We start from the raw sequence: 17896 nt of genomic DNA on the forward strand, positions 1-17896 counted from the left end.
ATACTATAGCCACTCCCCTTTTGTGTTACCTAGAGAAGGTGTTGTCATACCAATACAGTTGTTCTTGACTTTTGCTCCACCTTCGGTGCTCTCGCTGTTACAATTGGTGGAGAACCCATTAGTAGTCGACCCCTACCTTCAGTTAGCCTCGCCCCAGACACAGTGTGGATTGCAGCCCCGGATTAACCTTTAGTGCATTTCGTCTATTATGCCAGCCGAAGAGACACCAGAGATAACAAGCCCTATCAGCTGCAGGTGATCATGAGTTTGATCTAGATGATAATTCGTCTATTCGTACTAGTCACAGTCAATATATCAGCACTTTTCGTTAGCTACTGCCTGTGTGGCTTGATAAGTTTTGGGGAGACAACGGCGAGGACCTCGGCAGTTGGTTGTTCTAGTGGCGCAGTGGCAGATCTTGAGGGGTTTCCGGGGATTCCGCAGAAATCTCCTTTTGCTGACCCTTCTTCTGTACGCTAGTTTACATTGCAGTTCTAATATTTTACTCTAAAGAAAAGTCACTGTTTATGTGGTCAAGAAGTCAAGAAACTTCAGAACTTTCCACTAGAAATTACAGTACTCTGTGATCGCGTTCAGTATCGTTTGCTTTAGTCCGGCATTTCGAGGCAATCTGTAATCTACACCACAGCTAAAGTCAAGTAGATTCAACCCAAGTTCATGAAGTCTAGCATCGGATCCAATGAGTTTCATAGAATCGGAAATCGAAAGAGACGTAGAGTGCCTTCCGGAAGTCACGAAATAACGTCGTTTTTTGCAAAAACGGCAAACATGATAAAGGTGAGAAACTTACTAAGTCAGTGTAACATTGTGCTAAAACTGACTGACAGTCATGTACCACAACGACATTCATCGTTTCCGAAGAGACCTACAAGTTATCAGAATGTAAGAAAGCAAGGACTTGGATCATCCGCCATGTCTTGTCTACAACTTCCTCGGTGCCAAGGAAGGTAGTCTTGTTCTCTTCTTTTACCCAACCTCATACGAAACATCATGGCAAGTTAGTCTATGGATTTCTTCACACTGCCGGCAGATGTTGAAGTGGAGAGCATGGCAACATTTGCTTTGACAATCACAAGTGACCCTGCTGCTAAGAAAGATAGTCATACCATCTATATTACAGCAACAGGGTACCATTACGTTGAGTTTGATTGGGATATGCATGCAGGAGTGTGCAACGTATCTGCTGATGACAACGTTAAGGAATCTCTTTTGATGCGGCCAGAGAGTGAAGACTTTACTCAGCAGCCTTCCTATCTTCGTTTTAGACTTCTATCTGGAATGCTCTATCTTCGCAGTATCGAAGCCGAGGTGGCATGATTGTAACAGGTGGATTTTTTGTTCTATGTAGACAACCTCTTGCGTAGCAAGGGTGTTGATTTTTAGATGCAATTAGTAAATATTGTTACTCGTATTCAATTGAGATAAATAGATCTAGTTGCTGCACACAACTCCAGCAACGTCTGTCATTTGGACTCTAAAACTTTACTGATCGATATACATCCATTACCTTCTTCACTGAGGAGTTTGCCTTGATGCTACACTTCGTGAACTACTTGGTCTGTTTTCCGGTGTAACCGACTTTCTCGTGTCTTGATGATCCGACGAAACTGACATATTAGATTCCGACTCACTAAATTCAGAGACATCAAGAGGGTTGAGAACACTGGCTAATAGTGTTCCTATGGGCATGTAACTGCCACTCGCCTAAAACAAAAACACTGTAATTTAGATCAAAAGAAAGTAGAGATTCTTACCAAAGAGTCAATAAGACGATCACTCAACATCTTTACTTCATGTTGGCGAGACAATATTTCGTTGGTAAGCCTGCAACAGAATGTGAAACCACTAAACCAGCACACTAGTAGAAACACATTAATCAGCCAGTACATACAAATATGCAGCAGCTAATGGCATTTCTTTCCAAATCGAAACAATAGGGCAGATCAAGAATTTTTTGGTTATCTCAGTGTCACTATAATTCATAGTATTTGTACGTACACATGGCAACAAGACTCGAGTTGCCCAAAATATGTATGGTACATGCAGGCTTGCTTCATGGTTACAATTTGAGCAGGTTTCCTATGTAACAAATTGATATTCTGCAGGGCAATGGTCCCATGTCAGATACATGTCAGGAAAACATCTGTACATGTACCACAAGGTAGTACACGCTGTATTGCTCAAACACAATGCACATAAATTTGATAGTTAAATTAAAAATAATTAATATAAATTGTGGAGGATAATTTACATTTGAGCTAGTCATACACCATTACCTCTGAAATTCTTGCCTCAATTTGCGATTCTGTTTTCTAGCTCGTTGCTCTTCCATCATGAACTCATGCTGCTCCCTGTTACATATTTCTGCAAGCATCAGCACCAGACGACTGACTACACCAGCATGAAAGCTACCTCTCATATTCGGCTGCCATTTTCTTGCCTACTTTATGAGCATGATGAATCACGTCTCTATATGTTGGAGCCGGAGGTCTGAAAACCAGAGATTATGTACAAATGTGAAGCTTGTTGATGACACAAATATCATACGGCAATGCAGACAATTGAGTTCGCTTCATGTAATCTGTTGGTCCCGGTCCTTCTGTTAGCAGATGTCTCGATTGAAGGTAATGCGATACTAGTGGACTGTGACCTTTAGTGTCAAACAAGACACGCTCGAATTCTGGTCCTCGCCCAATTTGTTCAGACTAATAGACGAAACAAAACAATGACACAACATTGAACATGATTTGTTATGGCAAACAGAGAGACAAACAGAGAAATAAATGAACAAACGACAGACATGCAATAGACAGAAAAATGGACAGACACACACAGTATCCCAACCTCCTCTTCTAAAGGTTTGTTAGACAACGGAGAGATATTCCTTGATTGAAACTTTATCGGTGACAATGAAGATCGACGAGGTTTTATTGATCCGCGCCTATCAATGTGTGCAGAACGAGACACACTTCTTTGACCAACAGGCAATGAGGCCTCCATATCACCCAAATTGAATAAAATCTTACTTGCTAAACAGTCACAACATCAGTACCTTAGTCAAGGTGTTGCATGTTTTCTTGGCAATCAACCTCTCTTATGTGCGTGAGTAAACGATTCATCTGTTTCGATGGGAGCAGACACAATGTAATCAGGATCGAGTTCGTACATCTTCCACTGGCTCCATGATCCTGCAGGAGGTCGAATACCTTCACACAAATCATCAACGTATCTATACACATTATAAAGCCGTAGTGTCTGTTGTGTGTGTGTGTGTGTGTGTGTGTGTGTGTGTGTGTGTGTGTGTGTGTGTGTGTGTGTGTGTGTGTGTGTGTGTGTGTGTGTGTGTGTGTGTGTGTGTGTGTGAGTTCAGAGTAAGTTGAATGGCTGCATGACATTGGATGTATCGTACAACAGAAAACAAATATTAAGCTGTGATTTAGTGATGACACAATATAAATAGTTTTAGTTACAACAGGCTGCAAACTATATGCCATTTCCTGTCAAATTCATTCACTTATGATCAACTTTGGCATCATGTCAACTCAAATATATATCAACTGCACCAATCTTTACTTGCAATTAATTTAATTAATGCATCAATGTAAATGCTCTTACAGTAATTGAACTCTTCTCACATTAAAATTTGTTTGTCGCTTTGAGGCTTGCAGTTTATCACATGAAACTCTAAAGCAGTGCAAAGTATCCAGATTTTTGATACAAACTTTGCTGATTAAAATTGTCATGCAGTGACATTAGCATTAAACAGCGTGACTTCAAATGATCTCATGTAGTGAACTTCACCCCACTTTCAGTAATTAGCAACTCTGTGCTTAACGTTAATATACAAAATCAAGGTGGTAGCATGAAAGAGTGCCACATACATGCAACTCGATCGTCAACAGATACAGTCTGGTTTTAAGCCCATAAAATCATTAATTGTCTTTGACAAGTGTAGCAAATGTTATGTACGAATCACCCGAGTCAAGCTTAAAATGGTTCACGTATTGTGCTGTATCATTCAATATAAAGTATTTTTGTTTTATAGATATGTGTGCACATGTGGTAAAGTACGAGTATGTGTGAACACATAAAGTTGGTGATTCAGCTTGCCTGCAATCCATTCCCATACAACGTTTACAAGGTGAGTTTTGAACTTCTCATCGTGGAATATCATTCGTAGAGCCGGGTATGCTTGACAAAATGTTGTGAATATGGCTTGAGACAGGCAGTCAGCATAGAACTAATACAAAAGATAAAATGTTACGCTCAGACTCCTGTGGCTCACAAAGTGTAGAGTTGATTGGCTAAAATGTCAGACCCGAAAGAATTTGTCTTTGAAGTCGAGACTAATATAGCAGAACAATGCCACATAGCTGTCTCCTATACGAGCGAAAAGTTGTGATTTAGCTTCTATATCATTTGGCTGAAACATATAAGAATTAGCATGTATACTATGAGTGTGGAAATACAAGAAAGCATTGTATGGCATTACTTGAAAATGATCAAGATAAAGCCACCAGAATGCATCCTAAAACGTGAGAATGAACAACATCATCAATCAGTTAGGCCCTTTTGTGTGTGTGTGTGTGTGTGTGTGTGTGTGTGTGTGTGTGTGTGTGTGTGTGTGTGTGTGTGGTGTGTGTGTGTGTGTATGTGTGTGTGTGTGTATGTGTGTGTGTGTGTGTGTGTGTGTGTGTGTGTGTGTGTGTGTGTGTGCGTGCGTGTGTGCATGCGTGCGTGCATGTGTGTGTGTGTGTGTGTGTGTGTGTGTGTGTGTGTGTGTGTGTGTGTGTGTGTGTGTGTGTGTGTGTGTGTGTGTGTGTTTGTCTGTGTCTGTGTCTGTGCCTGTGTGTGTGTCTGTCAGTCTGTCTGTCTGTCTGCCTGCGTGCATGCATGTGTGCGTGCATGTGTGTGTGTGTGTGTGTGTGTGTGTGTGTGTGTGTGTGTGTGTGTGTGTGTGTGTGTGTGTGTGTGTGTGTGTGTGTGTGTGTGTGTGTGTGTGTGTGTGTGTGTGTGTGTGTGTGTGTGTGTGTGTGTGTGTGTGTGTGTGTGTGTGTGTGTGTGTGTGTGTGTGTGTGTGTGTGTGTGTGTGTGTGTGTGTGTGTGTAACACTTGTTCAATAAGAAGCCTAACTTTGTCTGTTTATTTGTCTGTCTACAGTTGCCAGGTCCGAGTGTGTTATTGCATGGGCATACAATCAATGTATTACAATCAAACTACAAAACTAAAAAAAGTAGTTCAGACTGTTTGTGTACATAAACCACTTTACTTGAAGAATAGCGACGGATGATTGAGATAGAAACACTTTCTTCCACAACTTCGTAAATCCAGGCTGTACAAACGGGCAAATGATAAAATATTTTGCACACCTACATTTCAATCACATCATGCCTTGAATCCTTGTGCTTGCGTGACCTTCAGTAAAATTTGCAGAGCCTCCAGTTGACTTGGCAACGGAGTCAACTCATCCATAGAGAATCCAGGAAAGACAGGATCCTGCACACAGACATTAGTACCCACCTCTAGTACATGCAACTTTGTAAATTCTAATTCACATGTTTTGTCGCTTCGGTTTGATCCTCACTGTCATTTTTGACCTGCAACATCCACTTTGCTATTAAGATTTAAATTGGAGTAAATTGAAGTGAATACCTTCTGTTTTGGTTTGATATTGATGTACGCGGCAACCACATCATGATCATATAATTCAGTCAAAAAGACTAAATAAAATCAGATGAAACAGATGCCTGAAACAGACTATATATTTAATAAATTTTATTGATGACCTACCGACAGTGCAGAATCACTTTTTAAATTTACATTTAATAATCAATTATATCATCAAGCTTGTGAGTTGACCGGCATAAATGTTAGTCTAAAAATACGTAGAAATTAATTTTAAAAACTTTAATTTTATTTTAATATTAATATTAACTACTAAATTGGTAATTTACAATTTCAAAAAAAGTTGCTTACCCGGATGTGGGGCAAAGCGCAGACCGTCTGCAGTCTTGCTTCTTGTAGTCGTGTCCATCTGTTTGGTTTCAAAGAATGAGTTCGCATGGACGCCCAGTTTTTCTTCCAGTTGCATCAATTCTGCTTCCACTTCTTCTAGGATTTTGATGTCCAGAGCTACAAAGTGAAATTGTTAGTCTTTCAACCGTTTGTGTGTGTCAAACGGCCGGTTGTCAAGGTGTTCTATTACGTGCGTGTTTCATAAGATCTGCTGCTATTGCTTCTTTGCTGTTGTAATCCCATCCAACGTTTCCAAGTTCTTCTCCGTCGACTCTTGACGGCCATTTGGTGTAGTTGTTTTTCTCTAGCCATTCCGTGCTCGTCTTTGGAGGAGGACGAGGCCTCCTTGATTGTATCTTCACGGCAGAGTCGGTGGATTCGTCGAATTGAAACATACAGTAGTCTCGGTTATACGGGGCAGCGTTGCTACGGCAACGCATACATGACCAGTTGCAGCGGAAATTTGTAGATACCGAATGTCTCTAAATTTTAGTTGGAATTCGGTTAGTTTCTATTAACTATTTACTAGAGCTGTAGAAGAGGTCGCTTAGCTAATATAGACTCGTGACCCCACTCGAGTATGCGGGACTAGTACGCGCGCGAGGGTCTGGCTACGCGAGACAAATCCGAGCTGATATAACAACTGGCATTGATAAATCTCATTCTGTAAGAATTGACATACTCTACATCCCGAAGCTAGCTCTATGTCATGTAGTTCAAGATATGCATTTTATTAATTAATTAATTAACATAAGTAATCAACTGTAACATTATAGAGGACGGTATTACGCGTATGTAAGTTACATTTTCTAAAAAAATCTGGTTACCCTGTGAACTCATACGAAGGGACCTGGGTAGATATAGCAATTAAACAAATATGGTGCTAGAGCTGTGTCGTGACAAACAGTCACAGAGTGCTCATTTAGGACCGTTGCGTCGCTAGGTCGTGATTACTAGAATATCGTATTAATTTCGAGACATTTTGTCGTGGTAAGAAAGAGCCATGCAGTCGTAACTCGAGCTAGTGACAACAAAGGACACGTTCACGTTTCAGCACATCTAACTATAGAATCACTTCTATTACTAGACCAGCTTGTTAACAATGTGTGCCTGCAAGCAATCAGCACAACAGCAGCAAAATTAAGGCGACGACGCAACAACAGATTAGGCGATATGCAACCATTAGCTAGATATACTGTTACAGTTTGGTTTGTCTCCCCATTTTGTTAAAGAGCTAGTACACATTTATTAGTCCACCGTCTCGTAGATTGGCTTATCATCGGTGCTTGCGGGACTGTGGAACATCTCGGTTGAAATGTCTGCCAAATCATTAAACATTGGATTTGGCACACTGAAACAAAAACGGTTGCCTACTGAAATAAGAAGGCAGAAACACGTTATTGTGTATACACCTCGCCGTCCACTCTTGGTTGGGTGGTGATTGTTTTCTTGTTTTCTTTTTCAGTACGAGTACAGTCACAATGATAACTACGATGATGGCAACACAGCCGATTGCACTTCCAGCGATCACTCCAACCGGGACATCTAAAGCAACAAGTAAAACGTGAACATTTCAATTATAGACAAAATAGAATTGAAAGCTACCTGTAGAACTGCTATCGACGTGTGCCATTTGTGGGCATATTCCCATTGACGAACAGAGGACGGTAATGTAGACGGTGGCTGTAGACGATAGAGGTGGCTGTCCGTGGTCACGAGCTACAATTGTGATCGTGTATCTGTCGAGGCCGCTCTCGTTCAGCGATCTTGCCAACTGAACTTTGCCCATCGCGTTGATGGAAAATATTCCGTCGTCATTTCCAGACTCGATACCGTAGGAAATATGGCCATTCAAGCCTATACTCCAGAAACAACGAAAAATGTTTAGAACTTAAAGTCAAACTTATTTTATACACAGTTACCCGAGTCAGCATCTTGAGCAGTCACATTTGCTAGAGTGAACCCAATGGCAGCGTCGAGAACAACTTCACCTTCATACTCATTTTTGTCAAATTGGGGTCGGTTGTCATTAACATCTTCGAGTTGCACAATGACGGTCGTTTGAGCTGTGCGTAGACGAGGTTTAGTAACCGTAGCGACAAGTGTGAAGCTGATCTGATGAAGAGTCTCGTAATCAAGAAGAGACGAATTAGATACGACAATGGAGCCGTTAGCAGACACGTCGAATGCGGAGATGGGCAATGCGTCGGACATCTGGTTTGTTATTGAATAGGTGACTCGATTGCCTATCTTGCCATTGACTAGAGCTGGTATAGTCAACACAATCTTTCCGGTGACTGCGTGCTCTTGCACCCAACCGTCGTATGAGCGTCGTTGGAAAGCCGGACTTGGGAAGTCTCCTTCTTCTACGTGAATTGTGATAGACGCTTCACTGAACAAGCGAGGATTCGCGCGGTCCCACGTTTTGATTACTAATTGGTATCTGTTTGTAATTTTGTAATCTAGATTGGCGTCATCTGCTACATCAATCGTGATTCCATTGACGGTCGTTGTTACCACAAAATGTTGGTCTTCTTTAGATGGCGACTGCGAAGTCAGTGAATACACGACCGGTCCTCCTAGTGAATCTGCATCAGTCGCTGAAAGAGACAAAAGTGTTACGCCTTTGGCCACGTCTTCTTTTACGTAGACGTTGTAATGTGAAAATGGAAAACGAGGAGGATTGTCATTTTCGTCTATTACTGTGATGTCGACGTGAGCAACAGAAAAAGCTTGAGGGTCAACGGAGGTGCCAGCCACTATGGCGATATCGTAATAAGAGATTGCTTCGTAATCGATTGATCCAGAAACGGTCACAGTTCCTGTAGTTGGGTCGATAGAAAACGGTAACTGATCTGCATTGTGCAGATTGTATATAATTCCACTCAAGTTCGTCATCAATTCCAACGATGGGATTAATATCAATGGAACTCCTTTGTTGGTGTTTTCGTTGATGCTAGACGATAGCGAAGTGTGTCTAAACTGAAATGGATGCGTGACAAGAACAGTGACTGCAAAACTGCACGATCTGGGACGACGAGCAGCGTCTGTCACACTTACCAAAAACGAGAGATCGTAAGATTTGAAATTGCTGTGGGCAAGTGAGCGGAGTGGATTGGAAAGCTGAAAGTATGCTGTCTTGTTACGTTGCATCAGTGCCAATGGTGATACATTGTGCAAGAAAAGTGATTGAAAGTTAGAATAAGAGAAGGTCAGATTTCCATCCGTCCCGTTATCGTTGTCTACGGCATCCAAACGCAAAACATGCGAACCGACTGCTGTAGTGTAGGGAAGAGATGTGGCGACGTTAGATGGTTCACAGAGAGGAGGAGTATTAGAGGAGAGTACATTAACTTGAAGAGTAGCTGTAGAGCTGCAAGGTGGACTGGCCTGGTCTGACGCCACTGCTATCACACTATACGTATCATCGGACAGTGGACGACGGGATGTTATCATTCCAGAGTTCGTATTTATTGAAAACGCGTCCACATCGCTCGACAGTTGGTTTTGCGTAGCGATGGTGTTTGCATTAGTCGTTTCCAACGAATAGCTGACGACACCATTGACCGAATCCGTACCGTCGTCGTCGGTTGCCGTTACGTGAGCTATCACATATCCGATCCCAGCACCCTCCGGAACATGAACGACTTTGGGAAGATTTTTGAAGACGGGACAATGTTCATTGGGCTTCACTACGGATACTTCAATGTTTACAGATCCTGTTAGACTCGGCACGCCACCATCAGTAGCAATGACATTAAAAGTCAATAGAGATCCAGTTAAATACTCGAGTGACTTTGATAGAATGATATCAGCCGAGCTACCATTTAATCGAAAATATGTATGGTTGTTGTTAGTGCTGGTGAGAGAGTAAGATAAGTGTCCGTTTTTACCGCGGTCACCATCGGTAGCAAATAAACTCAAAATTGTCGATCCCACGCGACTGGTAGACGCAGCTATCAGACTGACTTTTGATGTTGCAAATACTGGTGGGTTGGCGTTGCTTTCTGCTGTTTCATTACAACTGTCTCCATCATACTGCGCCTCACATAAGCACGTATTTGGAGCAATGCAGGTACCGTGAGAAACGTCGGTACAATTGTCCACGTTGGAGCAATCGGGAATGTCACAAGCTACACCACTCCAATGGATTTGGCACAAACATCGGTCAAACGATGGACACGTTCCATGACCTGAATGTACAGAACATTACATAGAAATACTACTCTCATTTGCATTATTCATCTAGCAATTGACTGACCTGAACAGAAGTTATGTGTCTCGCACGAGTAGGAACTGCAGTTCGAGTCGGTGTATCCAAACTCACATTCACACAGATCCACTTCAACGCATTTGCCGTGACCGGAACAATCGTTCCTTCCTTTGCACTGTGCTTGACTGCAATTTTTACCAGAATAGCCAGAGTAACATCTGCACTTTGTTTTCGAAAGGCACACTCCGTTACCAGAACAATCGTTCACTTCAGGACAAACGTCGGCAACGGCACAATTGCTACCCGAATATCCATCGTAGCACTGGCAAACGTTAGGTGACACGCATTCGCCGTTACCAAAACACTCGTCTACACCGTTACAGAGAGGAGTGGTGCAGCTACCACCAGCCCATCCCACATCACACTGACACACATCAAAATCGACGCATCGACCGTGGCCTATGAAATCAACACACAATAGAGAAAAGTTCGTGTGACGCCAAGAAACTACTGACCGCTGCAGTATCCATTGAGTTCGCACGAGTAGAGAGTGCAGTTAATACCAGCCCAACCCAACTCACACTCACACTTATCATGATCGACACACACGCCATGATTAGAACAATGGTTCAAGTTATCACAACGCGCTCTCTCATTGCACGCCTCACCAATATAACCTGGTGTACACTCACACACATCGTCCGACTTGCACAGTCCATGAGAAGCACTAGTACAGTTTGATACGCCAAAGCAAGTAGCTGCAAAACAGACACATTAGTTGAGTTCGAAAAATCGGCTAGTCGACAAAGTGAGTACTGACCAGGCCTTTCACAGAATGGTCCATCCCATCCAAAATGACAGCGACAGAATCCGGACACACAGTCCCCATTTACACTGCAATTTGCACAAGCACCTATAGATAGGTAACAGGTAGGGTCACGGGCTGCACACAAACCAACAACACAGAAACAATAACCTCGACTACATTCGTCTCCAAACCATCCCGAAACACACACGCAAGTGTTGTTAACACAACGACCTCTGCCAGAACATTGAGTTGGACATCCTGACAAACAAGATGAAAATTTCTACTAAAGTTAGATCGGTTACACCCTTCAGATAAATATTACCAATCTTGAATGCTTCCTGTTCGGCAAGGGATGTGTCGTTAGTGACCGCTACATCAAATATGCACTCGTTCAGTTTTATTCCCGTTAGATTCAGTTGACTGCACACTGATATGGCCATCTGGGCAGAAATATTCAATTAGTGTAATTATATACGTAATACTTGTAACGCTAAACTCTAGCTCGATAACGATCAAGATGTAGCTATACAACGTAGAAATATTATGACGGTTGTTCGCTTTTTCTCGATTTCTAATTCTCGTTTATATCTACCACAAACAGGTTAGAGTGTTCGTTCTGTACACTGTACCCGATTGTACACAGTAGACAACTTATTGGCATTGAAACGGAAGCAAACGCTGCCCATCGAAGTAGGAAATAACGTCTGTTGCCTAGCAAATCAGACCTAGACTTGTCTGACTCGTTTCTGTAGGTAGATCTGGACCTTCGTCGATGTAGAATCATCTACAGTTGTATTATTTTCTTTAGAATGTAAGTGTAGGGTTTTTCAAGATAGACAATGGTAGCTGGGTAATGTTCTAGACAACTAAAATTTATAGCTAATTAATTAGGATATGAATTAGCCTATTCACGGTGAAATTCTGGTTTAAAAATCTTTATTTTGAATTGCACAGGAACGAACACGCACGCACACGTGCACACACACACACACACACACACACACACACACACACACACACACACACACTGGCGTGACGTGGCGCGTTACCCCAGCAGTTGGGAGCAAGACTGGTTTCGGGTTCATATCAAAATTTTGATCAAAACTCCTTATTAGATAGTACTGCCTTTACAATTAGCTACTACGCGCTAGTGATAATTGTTATACTTAAGTATGACAGGACATACAATTTTAATAAATGTAATCTCAAATCAACTCTTGTTTACTTCTCTTGATCTGCACGATTTGGAAAAGTCTAGAAAACTTTGGGGGAATTTGGAATTTCCCTCAAAGAGCTGCCAGGCTAAGTCACTGACACAAATTTCCATGGCTGAATGCATAGTCATAGCCACATTGATATGCTTACAGCTACTGCCAATAGTTTTACAGTGTAACACTCATACTTGTCTGAGAGATGGTTGCAAGTCTGCAATGCTGTATAGTGGTACAAATGTAGGATCGGTGTAGGAGATATCCATCACATCGTCTTTGTGAAAGTTGGAGTGAGACCAAGACCACGTGCCATTCAAACCAGAGCCACTAAACGTTTGCGTGATTCTCCCTTTAAACATCAAATGGGCACCACAGTAATGTCACAGCAAATAGAGTGCAGTCTGTAAAGAAGTGACCTTACATGTCTTTGCAAATGTTAGTGAATAAGTGATTCCATCTGATCCCAACAGATCATTATTCAAGTCTCCGTCCATGTAGCCACACAGACCATCTGTTTTGCCTTTGAATATGGCAACGGGAGAGAAGAGAATATTGATGAATTGTCTTTTCATGCCAGGACTGTAGCGAACTTCAACAGACAAGTAGACATCATTATACCACTGGAAAGTAATGAGAGCTCTAATGGTGCCGCTGTCTTCTTCATTTGTTGATGAGGAATCATTATGATAAATAGTGGCTTCCATATGCACTCTGCCATTAGCTAAACTCAGCTTCTCTTCTTTTAGTGGAGTCACGACAACACCATTAATTCTATAGGAAAGAAATTGATAGATATTATGTGTTAGAAACTTGTGTAAGATGGACGGCTGCTTCGTACCTCACAAAAGGGAGATCATTTGGAGAAGGATTGTGTGGAGTTGTAATTGTTACAATATTACTTTCCACCTTGATTGCTAGAGCTCCAATGAGTGACACTCGTTGATACTTGAAAAATCGTGTTGCAACTCCAAAGTCATTGTCACGACTTTTGCAATACCAAAACTCTCCGATATCAAAATAGTCGTAGCTGAAACCTAAGATATGACATTTTACAAACGAGAGAGCGGAAGGAAGTTTGCTTCATACAGACCATCAAGAGTTTCCAAATGTGGATCTCCTGCTATTCTTCTCGGTCTTGCAATTTGACATCCTCTGCCAATCCATTGAGGCTCACACACACAGTATGGATGTCGATCGGCTTGATCCCTTTGTGGTATTGTACAGTTGCCATTGTCAGAGCAGTCTAAAATGAGAATGAAGCAGTAATTATGATGAGTTGAGGACTTGCATTTGATAGAATAAGCTAACATGGCCAAGGACTGCAGTCGGGAACATCACAGAAAGGACCTCTCCATCCTTCAGCGCAAACGGGAGGTAGACCTCCTCGATCTTGTTTAGACTGACAGCTGCACACACAGTCTTGCCACACTGCTTCCATACCCTCAAGGCATGAGGGACACCTAAATTAATGTGAGAAAATACATTGTTTTGAAAAAATTGACAATAATTAACAATTTAAACACAAATATGGAAAGTGTTGAGAATTGTTACTTGTCATTGAGACAAATGCAACCACTTGGACCGCGAGTGGAGTGCTGGCAATTTCTACATTTGCAAGAACAGTCACATTGACCGTCTGGTCCAATGGTGCTTTTAGTTCCATCTTGACATGTACAGTCACACTGCTGAAAAAATGCTCAATCGACCTTGTGTGCATAGATAAGAGACAATGATGGTGATAGTATACCTTGCAATCGCCACTGTTTCCGTTGTCTCTAAGACTGAAGTCAGCACAGCGACATTTGCATTCTACTTTGTTTTGTTTCAAGTTATATTGCTCGACTCTACCCAGAGGACACGGGGAGGAACAATAAGAATTCAGACATTGAAGGCAACGTTTGAATCTTTGATGCCATTCTTTTTTTCGCAGCTTGCACGGCCGGGACACTCACATGGACAATCTGTTTCCTGTTTCATGCACACACCTGACTTTACATCGATGAAATGACTTGATTGCAATGGTTGAAGTTGTTTTGTCATCTTAAAGTTTTGCAAGGAAAGTTCCATAGAACCAGCAACGTTGCTCACACCAGCCAGTGATTCCATTTCTAACTTCTGCAATGTTATCACAATATTTAGTCACTAATCACATCACATTCCATTATCTGTTTGTGTCACCTTATCAAGAGGGCAGCCCGAAGAACACTCTTTTGCTGTCCATTTTCCATGTAAAGTCGGTTGGATGTTTATTGTGAGTGAAGAAGAAGACAATGTGTTAGTGACGTGCACACCCACTCTGTTCTCTATAAATGATGGTACTCTTGTGTAGACATGTTTAGGTAGTCGATAGGGAGATGGCCACGTGATTCGAAAGTTTGGGGAAACATTCGTTTCGAGTGAAGAGCTTCGTCGTTTTATTTTACTCTTTGATATGAACTTTTTCAAAAGCACTTCTTGATAAGATTTGACTTTAGCCTTACAGTTTAAAATTAACAGGAAATTAGAGATGGCGAGTCGCTTACCAACCATAGGTGCAACTTACGTCTCTAACGTACTCGCTGCCAACGTCATTGCGCCACAAGATTCCCGCTCTAAGACTTCCGTTGGTCACGTACTCGTGAGCTATTTCGATGTCTGAATAGTCTAAAGACTTTGCATCATAGTTGAGACTGTATGACAGTGATGCCTCAAACCCGAGTGTACCCGGAATGCAAAGACGTCCCACAGTGATACAGAACGGTTTGCGTTGTCTAGGAAGAGGTGCGGCCTTGATTCCCGCCGGGCCTTTGACACTTCCGTCTCTAGATACAATCAATGCAACATTCCTTTGTCTGAGATTGAATAGAACATTTACCTTGTTACGTTAAGAGCTACTTTGCTTCTTGTAAATAGGTGAACATTCCCGTCAAACTGAAATCCAAACTTGGTAACAAATGGTGAAGTGTGGTTACTTCGGAACGTCATGGTAATATTAAGATCATATGACAATTTGATTTCTGTTGTTAGCGAAGCAGTTCCAAAGCCAACCGAAATCTGGAATGACATGTCTAATATATATATATATATATATATATATATATATATATATATATATATATATATATATATATATATATATATATATATACACACACACACACACATACATACATACATACATACATACATACATATATATATATATATATATATATATATATATATATATATATATAATTCTTTACCTGAGGATTGAGAATACGATCTAGACTGAATGTGGGCTCTAGGTTGCTTGATGAGATAGGGTCGCATGCAGACAATGAGAGAGATCCTTTTTCGATTCTATCGTGTATTATTGGCGCATTATTTTGAATATCAGTGGTACCGACAATGACCACAACGTCGCCTAATTCCGTACCGTCATCATTGCTGTCTACAATTCCATCAGAATTCGTTGATCTACACAGAGGTTTGCCGATAGCGCTGGTCGGTTCCAATTCAATGTATGTGATCTTGTCATCGAACGAGTTGTATTTGTCTTTAACGTAACCGGCGATGGAACCGCTGGGCCGACCTACCACTGCGTCACCGACTGTTATGTCGAGATTGCTGGGCAGTTGATTCTCGTAAACAAGTAGACCCAGTCGACCATCTCCTCCTACTCCTGTTATAGACGGTAACAAGTCAGAAGATGGACTACTCTTTGTTCTAATAAATGATTTGATTGAATCTGGTGCTGTAGTAGAGGAACAATCGGCCAGAATTGTATGGACGAACGTGTGACCTCCAGACGCTTCGATCGATTGCACTATTTCAATAAATCCGAAACTTTGATTGCTCACAATAGCTTCTCCATTTACGAGGATTTCTGAAGATTTGGAAATGGCAATCACATACGTGTCGTTGAGCCAATCACCGACGCACTTATAGACTGGCTTACTGGACGGTATAACTAACGTTCTCGACGCTCCCGACAAATTCGGAAAGCTGGAGTTCAAGATCTGTAGCAGTGCATTAGAATTGGGAGTATGTTCTATAGCAGCCTTGTGAATAACAGACTCCAGTTCGACGTTTTCGCGAAAGTCAGCGTATTTGATAACGTTCTCTAGTGTGGCTGATCTGCTTTTGATTAGCTGGTACGATCCAATGCTGCCAACAGAAGATACTTTATCTAGAACTCCTCCACTCTGACTGCTAGCCATGATGTGACCACTGAAGAGAGGTAAAGATGGTTTGGTAATAAAGAGTGACTCTTCTGACGTGAGGTGTCCCATCATACGATATATAACATGATCACTACCAAACACTTTGACGTCGTTAAAGAGATCGACAGAAGAACGTCGAGTAGTTTGATCAAAAGTAATATGACGTTTTCTTTTTTGACGAGCAGACGGTTGAGAAAGAGGCAAGTGACTTGCTACTTTTGGCTCGTTTATGTCCAGTCCGTAGTCTGGAGTCACTCTACCGTATGGACATTGAGCTTCGTTCCACGACGAACAAGATCCCTGCTCAAACAACTTTAAACTGATGACTACGTAATTTTTTGTTACACATGTAGTCTCACCCTGCCGTTGTAACAAGCTTCAATATCGTGACAATGTTGACACGTTTCATTGCTGCTTGTTGCCACTTTCCAATTACACGGATCATTACATCCGATCTCCTACGTAGAGACATCAATAGCAGTTAACTATAAAAACATTCTCCGTTGCTCATCACTACACAATTTCTTACCTTAATTCGCTGCGAGCAGGAATGAGTTGTCTGTGGGGAATAACAAGCGTAGTAGAACCATGACGAGCAGATGTGTTTGTCGGGCCCAATTCCCAATCCCGGTAGGCATTGCTGCTTTTCATCACACCATCCACATCCTGCTTGTCTGCTGCATGCGTGACATGTTGTATATAATCCACAATATGTGGTGGTGCAGGCGCGACCCTGTTGGAAGTAACAGCACAAATACGCGAAGTGTGTGGCTTAGAGTAGTGAATACAAGACATGGTGTCCTCTGACCTTCCATCCAACTCTGCAACGGCACTGATTAGGTCCAACACACGTACCATATCCCGAGCATTCGTTAACTTGGGAGCAATCGAAATCGGAGCAATCGCTTCCTGCCCATCCTTTGTTGCATAAACAAGTTCGAGTATTGCTGTTGCATCGACCATGCTGACTACAACTGTTTGGACAGTCTCCTACACAAGGCATGAACACGTATATAGTTAACTATTGAGTTTCTACCAACGAACTATTAAGTTACAAGTGCTATACTAGAAGAAATGATTATGCACAAAAACGGTAAATGGAGACTGCAACTTTTGGTTTCCACTCCACCATATGTTTGACTGACACATTGGTCAGACCCTTGGTTATGAGACCAGACTTCTGTTGCAGTTGACCATGACGGTATTAGTGTAGCATACATTGTTGTTTTTAGAGCTGACGCTAGTTGTCCGCCTCGATTCTGTAAGCGGACAACAATAAACATTGAGGTAGTTTGACGATTAACTTCTGCTTATATTATATTATAGCTCTGATTGATAGACTTATGGTCACTTACCTGACAATAAGCACTTGCTGCAGACCAACTTCTTGCTCCTTTTACGTAGAGATAACAGTTTTGTTTGAATTCTTTCCAGCCAAAAGAAC

At 41.8% G+C, this 17896-nt stretch overlaps 3 protein-coding genes across 3 annotated transcripts; all 3 read right to left on the reverse strand.

Moving 5' to 3' along the window:
• Positions 1-1260: 1260 nt before the first annotated feature.
• LOC134192276 (protein FAM227B-like) lies at positions 1261-5567 on the reverse strand. Its single transcript, XM_062660997.1, has 12 exons — positions 5413-5567; positions 5291-5353; positions 4514-4549; positions 4340-4444; positions 4132-4261; positions 3111-3227; positions 2866-3050; positions 2569-2726; positions 2434-2511; positions 2298-2372; positions 1776-1845; positions 1261-1725 (listed from the first exon to the last, which is right to left on the reverse strand). Exons 1-12 carry the CDS (start codon positions 5491-5493, stop codon positions 1534-1536), a joined length of 1290 nt encoding a protein of 429 aa, XP_062516981.1. The 5' UTR covers positions 5494-5567; the 3' UTR covers positions 1261-1533.
• On the reverse strand, positions 5568-6434 carry LOC134192484 (uncharacterized). The gene is made up of 4 exons (XM_062661223.1): positions 6227-6434; positions 5998-6153; positions 5674-5741; positions 5568-5618 (listed from the first exon to the last, which is right to left on the reverse strand). Exons 1-4 carry the CDS (start codon positions 6429-6431, stop codon positions 5568-5570), a joined length of 480 nt encoding a protein of 159 aa, XP_062517207.1. The 5' UTR covers positions 6432-6434.
• A 662-nt stretch (positions 6435-7096) lies between these two features.
• Positions 7097-17735, reverse strand: LOC134192485 (uncharacterized). Its single transcript, XM_062661224.1, has 25 exons — positions 17519-17735; positions 17261-17442; positions 16982-17185; positions 16812-16910; positions 15493-16752; positions 15123-15178; positions 14811-15069; positions 14447-14743; positions 14264-14383; positions 14016-14198; positions 13820-13953; positions 13577-13728; positions 13359-13511; positions 13107-13302; positions 12690-13039; positions 12460-12617; positions 11380-11497; positions 11205-11315; positions 11070-11162; positions 10765-11007; positions 10298-10708; positions 7959-10229; positions 7642-7893; positions 7449-7581; positions 7097-7387 (listed from the first exon to the last, which is right to left on the reverse strand). Exons 1-25 carry the CDS (start codon positions 17733-17735, stop codon positions 7285-7287), a joined length of 7755 nt encoding a protein of 2584 aa, XP_062517208.1. The 3' UTR covers positions 7097-7284.
• Between the last annotated feature and the right edge of the window lie 161 nt (positions 17736-17896).

The sequence above is a fragment of the Corticium candelabrum genome, chromosome 16 (assembly GCF_963422355.1).
Source record: "Corticium candelabrum chromosome 16, ooCorCand1.1, whole genome shotgun sequence".
Lineage (NCBI taxonomy): Eukaryota > Metazoa > Porifera > Homoscleromorpha > Homosclerophorida > Plakinidae > Corticium > Corticium candelabrum.